Source organism: Trachurus japonicus, chromosome 6 (assembly GCF_045865225.1).
Source record: "Trachurus japonicus isolate A0001 chromosome 6, Traja_1.0".
Taxonomy (NCBI): Eukaryota; Metazoa; Chordata; class Actinopteri; order Carangiformes; family Carangidae; genus Trachurus; species Trachurus japonicus.
Genome location: NC_140912.1, coordinates 31,341,125 through 31,354,353, shown reverse-complemented (window position 1 = coordinate 31,354,353; position 13,229 = coordinate 31,341,125). Strand labels below are relative to the sequence as shown.

Sequence of the window (13,229 nt, the reverse complement as noted above, 5' to 3'; positions counted from 1 at the left end):
TGCCTTGTTGTTTTCATCAAGATTGGCCAGTTTCTACCACAGGACTTCTCCAAGAACAATTTTATGAACATTGATGAAAAGTTACCAGGAATTTTTAGCTAAGAAGTCAGGCTGTAAATCTTTGATGTTTGACCTGCGAGTCCCATATTCATATTAAAAAGTAATCATAACTAATAAAACAAGATTGATTACATTTTGTATCAGTTTGCATTCATCTGGTCTATATTTATCAATTTTATTGTTAAATGTGTTTTATATGTGTGAAGTTGAAAGTTGACATGATTTTCTGTCTGTTTTTTCATGTTGATAATTGCATGTGTTTCATTAACATCAACGTGCAAACAGTCAGGATAATGGTTAATCCCTAACTCGGAGGATTTACAGATTTTGAAGTGGACCATGGCATTCCTTAGTTTGGCAATGGCTGCTTTAGACCATATACAAGTTCATTAATGTGATCATTGGTTATTTCGCTGTGAGTGCAAAGATGTAATACAGTTCAGTTCAGTTCAATTTTATTCATATAGCACGTTTAAAAACAACCATTGTTGACCAAAGTGCTGTACAAGTCATATCAGACATATTATCAAACACATTCAGCACAAATAGACAGTTCCACAGTATATATAGTAAACATAGTTTCCCATATTAACCCACACTGATGGCCAGCGAGAAAAAGTAGGTCTTGAGCAAGGACTTGAATTGCACAACATCTTCAGCAGATTTTATGTGTCTAGGAAGCCTGTTCCAGAGCCTGGGTGCTGCCACCGCAAAAGCTCTGTCACCTCTAGTTTTGCATCTTGTTCTTGGGACCCCCAGGAGAAGCGTATTTGCTGATCTTGTTTCTCTGGGTGCAACTTCAAAACTTAAAACGCTACATAAATAGGGTGGGGCTAAGCCATTTAAGATCTTAAAAACAAACAATAAAATCTTAAAATCAATCCTAAATTGAACAAGAAGCCAGTGTAGTGAGGCTAAAACTGGTGTGATATGGTCCCTTTTTCTCTTTCCTGTTAAAAGACGGGCAGCTTAATTTTGAACGAGTTGGAGTCGGTGGAGGGATGACTGCCCCAGGCCAGCATACAGAGAGTTGCGGTAATCTAATCTTGAAGTAATAAAAGCATGAATAACACTCTCAAAATCTCTAAAAACCAGATACGGTTTAATTCTGGCGAGGAGTCGTAGCTGAAAAAAGCTTGTTTTAACAACAGAACTGATCTGTTTGTCCAATTTGAATGTAGAGTCTAATATCACGCCAAGACTTTTAGCAGATGGCTGAATTGAGCTGGTTAAAGGGCCAAGTGCAATGTCCTTGTTCAGGTATTGCCCAAACACTACAATCTCTGTCTTGCTTTCATTGAGATTCAGGAAGTTTAGGTGCAACCATGTTTTTATGTCCTCCAAACAGTTACTAAGAGGCTCCAGTGAATCTTTGTTGTTTTGTTTGAGTGGGAGATAAATTTGGACATCATCTGCATAACAATGAAAGGAGATGTTGTGTTTTTTAAAAATTGATCCTAAAGGCAATAAATATAAAGCAAAGAGAATGGGGCCTAAAATGGAACCTTGGGGGACTCCACATGATAAAGGGGCAGCAGATGAGGAGAACTCACCAAGGTGGACGGAGAAGGTTCGGTCAGCCAGGTACGACTGGAACCACTTGAGGGCGCTACCTCTGATGCCAACACACTGTTCGAGGCGTGATAAAAGAATTGTGTGGTCCACAGTATCAAAAGCAGCTGTCAAGTCTAAAAGAACTAAAATAGCAGGATCCCCAGCATCAGAGATTAAAAGGAGATCATTAAAAACTCGTAAAAGAGCCGTCTCAGTGCTACGGCGCGATTTAAAGGGACAACGAGGAGTTTCTAATCGGTTATAAAAAAGTCTCACGTTAATGTGGATGAATCTCCGCTACCCACACTTGTTAATGGGCCCATTTTCGATTATATATCATTCTGTCTCTATCGTTATTTTGTTATTATTAGTGGTGGCGGAGATTTACTTTCAGTTTTGCAACGAGTCATGAGAATAACGTAGCTGAATCGCCGTTTATGGTCGGAACTACGACGGTATGTGAACCTCTTTGAACCTCTGACTTTAATTATTGATGAATGAAAACATGAGTCCGTCTTGCGCCGGTCAAAAGAATTTTACGGTGTGCGCGGAGGCTCATAAATGTAGTGTGAAAACGCTTCGCTTTTCCAAAACTCCTCGTTGTCCCTTTAAAACCCGACTGAAATTTTTCACAAATGCTAAAATTATCTAAAAATGGTTGAAGTTGGTTAAGAACTACTTTCTCCAGGACTTTTGAGAGAAAGGGCAGCTTGGAGATTGGTCTGAAGTTGGAGAGTACAGAAGGGTCAAGGTTGTTTTTTTTTGAGGAGAGGTTGCACAGCAGCTTGTTTAAAGGCAGTTGGAAGTTGGAACACAGCCTGAAATGATAGAGGTATTAATTATGTTTAAGACACATGGACCAATGGTGTTAAAAGCGTCATAAGTTTGAGGGCAGGCTGTCCAGAGGACAGCTTGCAGGACGCAGGTGATTGACGACCTCAGATAATGTGCAAAGTGAGATGGGCTCAAACTGATTCAGGACAGCTGAGCACAAAGGAGGGACAGAACGGTCTCGGAGGGGGGAGGTGGGTGGGGATCTGAGGGCAGCAACTTTGTCAACAACATTTTTTTGAAAGTTCTTGCACAGTGAAAATGATGGCACAATATTATCATGTGTATGAGGATTAATAAGTGAGTTAAAAACTTTAAAAAGAATCGTACCAATACAGGTGGTAAAGTGATGTGTTAAATTTAAAGCAATGGAGAAAAAAAACGCTTGGTCACAAAAAAAAGAGATAGAATCTAATATGACTTCCCAGCAAATACACGTGTTTATTGTGTTTTTTTATGACGGGGAAAAGTCCACTGCCGCCATAAAGCCGAGGAGATAAGCAGAAAGCACGATCAGTTCAGTTCAGTTCAGTTCAGTTAGGACAGAGAAACAGACGGAGGAGACATGGACGGGCTTCACCGACACTTCACCGTGAGGACGTCTCTAACTTTTCTGCTCCTGATCCTGCTTCAAACATCCACCGAGGCCCAACAACGTGAGTACTGACCTCCACTGATCCAGCTTTGTTTAATCTGACACAGAAAACTGTCATTAGGGACGTCTACTGGGATAAATAGACCTGGTACAACTACAGATTTATGTAAATATATAAATAAATAAATACATAATATAGAATATAGAACCTATAAGTGACTAAAACAGGAAGTAGTTCAACAGTGGAAAGTCTGAGTGTGGAGACCGAAGAGAGGAGGGTGGAGACGAGTTAAATTAAACGCTGATGATCAAAGTTCAAGTCATGATCATTTATCAATTGATCTATGGATTTGTTTCAGTCAGTTGCACGATTGTGTGTGACGATCGTACGTTTTTATAACAAAATATAATGCAGCTTTTAGCAGCTATGCAAACCAACGATGATGTACAGTACAAACAGATAAGGACAGAGTAGTAAAACGCAAGGTATTGTACATCAATAAATTTTCAATTGTCCCATCATCAGATTACACCTACATTAGAGTTATAAAACATTCAAAATGCCACATGTTTCTTTTTATTCAGTTTATTTACAAATTCTAAATGTTATGTTCTTTTGTTTTATGACACATGCCAATAAAAAGGTCACTGATCAATCTAAATGCAGTGATAGAAAATAAAAAATGACAAAATTATTTAGTCACATTAAGTATTTTAGTTAAGTATAGTAGTATTTAATATTTTTTAAATATTGGCAATGTAATCACAGAACAAGAAAACAAAAGAGAAGTTTGTGTTTATAAAAGTAAATCCACCATCAGATTCTCTGAGGCAGAAACACCCTCCATGTTTCTGTGGTTATGTAACCTGTGTGTCCTCAACACGTCAACTGGACTTTAATCTTTAATTTTGAACCAAATTGAAATAAAAATGTTTATTTCACACGCGTAACGAACAAGAAACAACAGACAGGAAATGATTATCAATACAGAGAATGGAAATCTAACTAAAATTGATCTTTTGTGAAGATGTTAAACTTAAATTGACAGCTGTTTAAAAGTGTAAAAACCTTTCACAGTTGAGTAAATGAGCTTTGCTGGAAAGTAACAGGTACATTCACTCAAATACTTTGCAGATTCAAATCAGCAATGCAAAAAAATAGGGCTGTGTCATGGTGGAGAAACGTAAAGCAAATATACGATGTAATAACCAGCTGAAACATCAAAATTAATAATACACAATAATGCATTAGTGAAGACGAGTATGTTTTGGTTCTTCCGATTTATTCTGATGTTAGTGATGGTTCTTAATCCACTCATATGTCCTGATTCTACCTGTGTTAGTAAGATGTTTCCCATTTAAAAACAAACTCAACTCTTTCCTCACATTTTCTCATGAGTCTTAGATAAAATCAGCATAGTTTCTATTTCCATAGGACTAACTTCACCAGAATCATCGCTGGGAAGAATAATGTTGCTTCAGTGTGTGACCATGTGGACTTCTGGTTTTTGAGTTTTTGCCATACGGGACACATGCATGAAACTCCTCTAACTGTGGCACTTGTCTTGTTCTTCTCTCCGAACAGTCTGTTCTGCTCCTACAAGTGTGGATTTTCAAGAAAACAATGAAGTGGGTCAACTTGTAACACCCATCACTGCTGAATCAGGGGTGGTCATCACGATCGATCCGCTTGGTGACGGCACCTGGTTCAGGATTGACGGACACAATTTGGTCGCTGCAGAGGTGTTGGACTACGAGGTACAGTACTGCAGCAGAAACTAGGTCCCAGTTATGATCCCAACATTTCTAAAAAATAAAATGTAAAAAACAAAAACTGATTGTTGAGCTTCAAATTTGTTTTGTTTGCAGGCAAAGACGACCTACACAGTCCATTTGAGGTGCACTAAGCCAGCAACTCAACCGGTAAAACTTATCTCAAACTAATTCAGTGGTGTTTTGTTATTGTGGAAAGTCAATGTACTGTATTAGTGAGTGAGGCATTCTCCCTGAAGAGGTTGTAGAGGTATTTGGAGAGCCTATACTTGTTCTTGGCCAGGTTCTCCTGGTACCTCCAGAGAGTCTAGGGGTTTAGGGAAGGTTTAGAGCAGGGGTCTCCAACCTTTTTTCCTCTGAGAGCTACTTTTACAAAATGAAAATGGCCGAGAGCTACTCATGTTTTGTAACATTATTTCTTTACGTTCGTAAAACAAAACTGTGTTTCCCACTCTTCATGAAAATAGTAGCCTATGTTTTAAGCCTCTAATGTCAATTATTATTGTCCCTCCTCTGGGTTGTCACAATACTAAAATTTTCAACTCGATACCGGCACTCAGGAAAATATTCGATACTCGATACTCGATACTCGATACCATATTCGATACCACAGGGATAAAAAAAAAAGAGAGAGAGAGAAATCCCTCTCTCTCACCTGCTTCTTTACTTTCTGATCTGCTCAAGGGAGAGGGGGGGTGGGGGTTGTAGGTTCTCTCTCTCTCTCCCTCTCTCTCACACACACACACACACACACACACACACACACACACACACACACACACACACACACACACACACACACACACACACACACACACACACACACACACACACACAGACACACACACACACACAGACACACACACACACCTGCCTCTCTACTGGGCTCTGAAGCAGTGGGCTGCTTGTCTGTTCTTCTGAGCTCCTACATGACCATGGATCTGTCTGGGCTCCTACATGTTAGTTCTCAATGGGCCAGGTCCGGGCTTCAGCCCTGTGCGTCATACCGCATCTGGTAATTTAATCCGTCAGAGGATCCGCGATGCGCGATCCCGTGAAAAACAATGAACACCAGACATATTCATGATTTCATAAAAAAAAATTAAAAAACGGACGCCCCGGACAGGACGTGAAAAGTGGACATGTCCGCGGGCAAAAGAGGACGTTTGGTCTCCCTGCCTGATAACGTTAATGGCTAATAATCAGACGGCCAACATTACAGTAATGCGTAGCCTACTGTAGCGACAATATTGTTATGCACTAGTCTACAACTAACTCACGTAGTGATGAGGAGGGTGTGTAGACCTGCCTGCTGTGTGCGTGTGTGAAGGGGAGAGTGAGCGGCGGCGGTGGCGGTGGTGGGGGGGGTTCTTATCACACGACATGCGGTGCGCTCGCTGCCTCCCAAAAAGTTGAGATCTTTCCTCTGTGTGCCGCCCGCTACAGCGTCGCTTTGGTTGTGAGCACACATGACGCACATACACGTTACATCTGTATGGCCCTATGCGTGCACACGCTTCAACCAAGGCGGCGCCATAGGCAGGGAAAATCTTGGATATAGGTGCAGGTTTGCCGAGTGACCAATCAAGTTTTCAAATGTTGCTATTAATCCTCGCGAGCTACTGGGAAAGGACGTGTTGGAGACCCCTGGTTTAGAGGGTATATGAAAGTTTTTACAGTGTATTGGGGGTTTTACGGAGTCTCTTGGTGAGGCTGTACCAGGTCTTGTCAAGGTTTCTGGGCTTCTGGGAGGTTGTTAGGTCCTTGATAAGCTTACGTGGAGTGGCTGATTTAGAAAATGGATATCCTGGTTCATCCTGCTCATTGCTCACAGTGTTTAACTTGAAGATGTAGAGCTTGGGAAGTATGTTGGATGCTGTGCAAATTCTTGTTGAGGTTAGGGTTGGGTTGGTTCTCCAGGTGTTTCAGGAAAACAAACAGGTTGTACAGATGTCTGAACCAGATGGTTGAGGAAGTTCTCAATTTGTGGAGCTGATATTGGTTCTTGAGAGGCCAGAATTATTTGTCTTTGTTTTGTTTGTAACAGAAAATAAGATAATGTCATCAATATATGCATAATTTAAAAGGTGCATTGTGTCTCTTTATTTCCAGTTCACCATCGTCACTGTTGTAAATTTGCTAAATTTGAATGATAACAGCCCAGTCTTTGCGGAGAACCCCTACCATGCTAATATCCCTGAGGTAAGAATCCACTTGAATAAAACAGAACATGTTTAAATCAATGGATTTCTGTTTTTGTTTTGTTTTATCTGTTATTTGACAGCACATTTTCATTGTAAACTTTTAAGAATCTACGTATACATTACCTTACATAGGTTTTCTTTGTTTTTGTTTGTCATAGTTGTCTCCTGTAGGAACACCCGTGGAGGGCAACTTTGTTGCAACAGATGCGGACAAACAGCCACTCACCTACACACTGACATCTGCATCTGTAAGACAGCATGTTAATTTGAGTTTTCTTAGGGACATTAACTTCAGGGATGTGTTTAGTCAACTTAGCACAACACTGGAAGCAGGAGTAATTGGATCTGTTTACCCAAACCCTCCTGTTTAATTTCGGCAGAACGCCTTTGAACTAAGGTCGTCTTCCAACCCAGAGCTTCTGGTTAAGACACCTCTCAGCTATGACAAAGTCAAAAGTGTCCAGTTGGTGTTGACTGCTGTGGTGAGTACTGACGAAGGCCGCTTCTTGACACTGATCATCTTTTAAAGAGTTGTTGTACTTGTTTCATATAGGAGATTTTGTGACTATTGTTCTAAATATTATTTTTTCATCAGGACACACCATCGATACCAGGAGATCCCCCGCGTACCGCCACCACCACCATCATAGTCACCATCTTAGACAAGGACAACAGGCCGCCGTGGTTCCAACCTTGTACCATGCAAGAGATAGGGGAGGCTGTGGTCTGCTACAACACCAGCTACACTGGCAGTGTTAACTTAAATGAGCAAGAGGTGTGGATCCACAAAGTCCATCACAGATATCAAAACGAAATTTGGGTTTGACTGGGTTTGATCTTGACCTGTGGTCAACCATGTCTAGTACTTACTGTACAAATACTTCAGAGCAGTCTCTTGATTGTGTTTTCTCCCCTGCAGACCGGAGTCTTACCACTGAAACCAGGACCACTTCACGCCATCGACGGAGACTCTGGGTTAAAAGAGCCGATAACGTATTCAATTCTGAGTGGTGAGCATCTTACATTATAACATAAGAAAGTGGTTTCCATTATCAGTCTGCAGACACAAGATGTTGATTGTTGGCAGGTCGAAGCAGCTCAGTCCTCTCTGTGTTACAGGAACTGATGCTGGCCTGTTTGCAATCAACGCAGACACTGGGAACATCACCATGTTGAAGGCAGCCACCGAGTTGGGCACAATCACTCTGACAGTGCTGGTAAAAACAAAATGCTCACAAGCCTTTTCCTAACCCGTTCATACCATTGGAGCCTATAAAAGCATCATTCTAAGTTTTAAGTTTTCATCTCCTAGGCGGCCCAGAGGACCAACAGTCACCAGTTTGCACACACCACTGTCACAATCACTGTTAAGCCGAAGAGCCTCCACCCTCCTAAGTTTCCGAAGCCAAGCTATGAAGCCGTCATCACAAGAGTGGGTTCCATGGCGATGGACCCGGAAACGGACACCCCGCTGAAGATCATCGCTACGGACGAAGACTATGCTTCCTCTGGGGTAAAACACTCACTTATTTCATTAAGTCAAGGTATTTCAGTTTCCTGTTAACAGCACCATGTGCAGTGTGAACTTTTTCGTCTCTGTTCAAACAGGGCATGAATCCGTACATCACCTACTCCGTTATTGGCAGCAATGATTTCTCCATCATTGAAGGCCATTTGTTCATGATTAAACCTCTCCCAGAGGAGACATTATCCCTGGAGGTGAGCTAACAAATCTCAGGAAATGTAATTGATTAGATATTGGATTGGATATTTTCACTTGATTTCACCTTTGCACTTACAGGTGGAGGCAAAAGACACATCCAACGATGAGTCAGATACAGCTCGGCTGTCAGTGAAGGTGACGTCAGGTAGGAACCAAACTGTCACAGATTTCTCTACTGAAAACTGAAAACCCTCTGACTCGCCTTATCATCAACCCAGTACAGATGAGAAGATCCACTGATGCCTTGTTGTTTTCATCAAGATTGGCCAGTTTCTACCACAGGACTTCTCCAAGAACAATTTTATGAACATTGATGAAAAGTTATCAGGAATTTTTACCTAAGAAGTCAGGCTGTAAATCTGGTACCTGGGCAATGCCTGAGACAGAAACAGAGACAGAGGCTGAGTTTTTGACCCGGCTTTTGACTTACGAACAAAACATGCATGCACACAATAACAAAATCCAGTGGTTGGTCTACTTGGATGTCCCCAAAAACCTCAACAGAGTCCACCTGGATGTGGATAAAGATCTTTTCTTCTGGTCTTAGTGCAGTTGTTTGTAATGAACCAAGAGCCAAGAACCAAACCAAAGATGCAGCAGCAGCAGCATGAGTTACCCCTATGAGTTAACCCTAACCCTAACCCTCATAAAGCTATGCACTTCAGGAAAATCTGATCTTTTGTAGCAGGTCAGGTTTTGGTATTAATTCAAAGCAATAATTTAGTTGGTGACCCGTCTGTCGCACCTTTAAGGTTAGTAGGAAACAGTAAATCGAGGTGAAACCATTAAGCTTCCAGGTGTGCTCTCCTCCCAGGTCTCTCCACTACCACAGAAATTATGACATCTACACCCACAGCGGAATCCACCACCGACAGCAAGACCACCGAAGGTATTGTGTCCACCACTGACCCCACTATGTCCACTGACAGCAGCGTCTCGTCTAGTAATCCCATTTCGACCAGTGAAGGAAGCGTCTCCACCGCCAGCACAGCTCCCCCTCCAACAGGTGGTCATATGTTTCTTGCCGCAGCTTCTCTATCAATTTAAATATTTTCCCTTTAAAGGTCCAGTGTGTAATAATATGCGAGGTTTACTGGCAAAATCTGAATATACTACCCATGATACATATTTTATAAGTGTATAATCACTATAAAATAAAATGTGTTTGGTTTTCGTAGCCTTATAATTATTCTTTTATATATACGTCTTGCTTTAGAGAGTGTTGCTATCTTGTGCCGCCATGTAGCGGCCCGAATGGAAAATCCAGCCAGCCAGAGAGCACGTTTCGCGAGTTTCACGGCAGCAGACATATCGTAAAATGGTTTAGATCTTCGCCTCATCGCTTCATGCCCCTGAAATACTCCCAGTCGTCCCAGTCATGCTAAACAGGCTTTTTTGTCCTCAGAGGTCATGGTCACCTACCCGAAGGGTGGGGTGATTGCGAGCAAGCGAGTGAGTGCGAGCGAGCGAGTGAATGAGCACCGCAAACTAGAATCTCAATGTTAGATATCACGATTTTCCTCACATTTTACACACTGGACTTTTAAGGAGTCTGACTAGAAACAAAGGTGTGCACAACCATCCCCAGGATATGAAAAACTTACCTGAAACCCAGTTAGAGGTAGGGTCGGAGATCTCTTTCTTGAGCATTTTTTACTGATCTGCTTGAAATGCTCTTCACATCAAGTAATGTAATGCTTTTTCACAAAAATAAAGAAAAGTCAGTCACCTGTGGAACGGACAAGCCTGTAAAAACACCATCCACTCATTTTGAGCACCATGTTCAAGTCAATTGGATCGTTATGTGTCAACCAAACTGCGTTCTGACCCTCCCTCCCTCCTCTGCGCGTACCGCTCTTCGTGCACTAATCGCACGTGTGCTTCAGTCTTCAATGAGCCCCATTATATCACGGAAAGCAGCGTCGCTCGCATTGGGATTACATTGGGTCACGCTGTCATGTATCCCTGCATGCTTAGCACAGCGAAGGTATCACCTTAGCCTTAGGCCCAATGTAATCCCAATGTGAGCAACGCAGCTTCCCGTGATACTGTCGCATGTAGTGGGGCTTCAAACTAGAGTCTGAACTAGAGTGCAGCATTGCGTTCCTGAGCTCTGGATGCGTGGCTTCAGAGAGAAATGTAAGGAAAGGGGCTTGGACTTTTGAATCGTGTATTTTCAAAATGTGGCCTGCTTGTACTGTTTTTCCAGGATCTCCTACCCTACCTTTAAGCAGAGGCCATCTAAAGACTAACCCTACCCCTTGTAGTTCTGTGAATTACAAGATGGCAGCCAAGCCATAAGACATGATAGTTAGTTTCTGAGTTCATGTAAAGGTAGTTCTCAGTGATCTCAAGCATTCAAGAACTGTCTACTTTGACCAGAAATGGTGTCTTGCTGACATTCAAACAGACCAACCACAAAGAGGAATTACTTCCAAGAAGCTGCCGCCCGAACTAGACTTTATTTACTGACCTTTTTGTTCTTGCAGTGAAAGTACCTTCTGGCGACTATGTGGTGGATATGGCAGTGCTCGGTGCAACCCTTGGTGTCCTGCTGTTTATCTGTCTGGTGGTCATCGGGTTGCTCATCTGTCGCATGCGGAAAGGCAAAGCAGACTGGAGGAAGATTTATGAAACCAACTTGTTTAGAAGCTCTGTGAGTTCAACGGTTTAAGTTTGTTAAGTACAGTTTCTAAAGTTCCAGGTTGAAAACAGAAAAAGAGAACTTGCATAGGATCTTTAATCTTGGACAAAGCAATGTTTCGGTCTATACGACCTTTGTCAGGCAGAGTCATTCTTATAGACCGAAACGTTGCTTTGTCCAGAATTAAAGACCCTTTGCAAATTTACAGTGTGCAGGAATCTTTTTCTGTTTTTGATCTGCTCTTGTTTTTTCCTACGCACCTGTCCATAAAACTTCCTAAAGGTGTGCATGAGCTCACATTGAATTTTTAAAGATCCAGGTTGAAATAACTGTTTCTTTCCTTCAACTTACCAATAAAACAGAAGGTTGCCTGTAGTGTATGTGGGTAGAGCAGGTGGCCCAGTAATAACAGAAATAGTGTTTTATCACTGGATAAAGAGATGTACTTACCTGAAGTAGCCCGAAACACACAAGTGGCCATTATGCAAAGTTTGTGCAACCAATCAATTTGGGGGTGGCTGCAGCTCAGGAGGTAAAACAGGTTGACCATTACCAATGGGGTTGGTGTTTCAATTCCTACCTACTCCTGTTCTGTTCACCTGTAACCTTAATTAAGACAGAAGCCCCAACGGAAGAAATTGAGTTTTTAAAGGTAGTGCCAAATACAGACGAACCTTGCCCAAACAGGTTCTGGTTGGACGTGAAATTTCTTCTCCCGCTGACTTTTACTGTCCTTTCACAGCTGGGTCACGGTTCAGCCGGTCCTAAGGAGGGTATCCAGTACACCAACGAGGCCTTTCAGCATGATGAAGATAAAGGTAGCGTGGGCTCCAGTGACTCAGACCGGGGAAATGCATCGACTGGTAGGGAGCCACAAAAAGCTGCAGAAACCATCCAGCAGCAAGAGACCGTCGCAAAGACTACTGCGGTACCGCTCCACGCCCTCCTGCCTGACGACACCAGCCTGGCAGGTTCAGACGATGCCGGCAGCGAGAAAGAGGTGAACCCCATCCTGGTCAAGAACAGGCGCATGGAGGAAGGGTACAAGTCCGTTTGGTTTAAGGAGGACATTGACCCCAACGCAAGGGAGGAGGTGCTCATCATCCCAGACAGCAGAGAGGACGACAGTGAGGAGGAGGAGGACGAGGACGAGGAGGAGGAAAAGGAACAGTCATCCAGCAGGAAAGCCCCAAAGGTCGGCTTTGCTGATGCAGATCTGGACAGCGGACTCGGGGTGAAGATGGGGGATTCGACAGAAGACTCAGACGGTGACGTGGTACTCACCTCTGATCTGTGAAGTCCCGTAAAACAGTATAATAGGAACCACCTATAATAAAACTAAATGATCGTACATCAGCTGTTGGTTCTTATCAGTTGTGACAGAGCAGCAGTCAAATAAACCACGACTGAACACAGCTCATGGAAAGATTATGGGAAACAAGTAATAATTACTCAAAAGTCCTAAACAGTAAGCCTCACTCTGTCTTAAGTGGTTTAGATTTTAAGTTCATTATACTCTATGTAAATACTTTGTGTCATAATTAATGTAGTTTATCCTGATGAGAACATTATGGTCATCTACATAAAGGAATTTGACTCCTTGTAGTGGTACTGCAAGGAGTTGATAGAAGATTTTTGAAATGAATTTGTATTCATTGATTTATTTTCAGCAGAATCAAACATGTATTTTGAAGGTATTGTGCATATATAAGGATTTTATATGATGAGGAGCACAGTTTAAACAAAACTGAGTGACTTTTTACCCGTGTCTAGTATTATAAAAATGGAGCTGCTGGTAAACATTGCATGTAAGTGTAAAAGGGAAGGACTGTGGTATAATATGGC

General features: G+C 42.2%; 1 protein-coding gene across 1 annotated transcript; it reads left to right on the top strand.

Annotated features, from left to right (window-relative positions):
* The first annotated feature begins 3,010 nt into the window (after window positions 1-3,010).
* LOC146986456 (cadherin-related family member 5-like) lies at window positions 3,011-13,167 on the top strand. Its single transcript, XM_085780477.1, has 14 exons — window positions 3,011-3,101; window positions 4,626-4,798; window positions 6,926-7,015; window positions 7,176-7,265; window positions 7,398-7,499; window positions 7,613-7,792; window positions 7,937-8,027; window positions 8,137-8,234; window positions 8,330-8,530; window positions 8,626-8,736; window positions 8,819-8,885; window positions 9,555-9,746; window positions 11,230-11,396; window positions 12,127-13,167. The coding sequence occupies exons 1-14, from the start codon at window positions 3,011-3,013 to the stop codon at window positions 12,679-12,681; spliced, it is 2,208 nt and encodes a 735-aa protein (XP_085636603.1). The 3' UTR covers window positions 12,682-13,167.
* The last annotated feature ends 62 nt before the right edge of the window (window positions 13,168-13,229 follow it).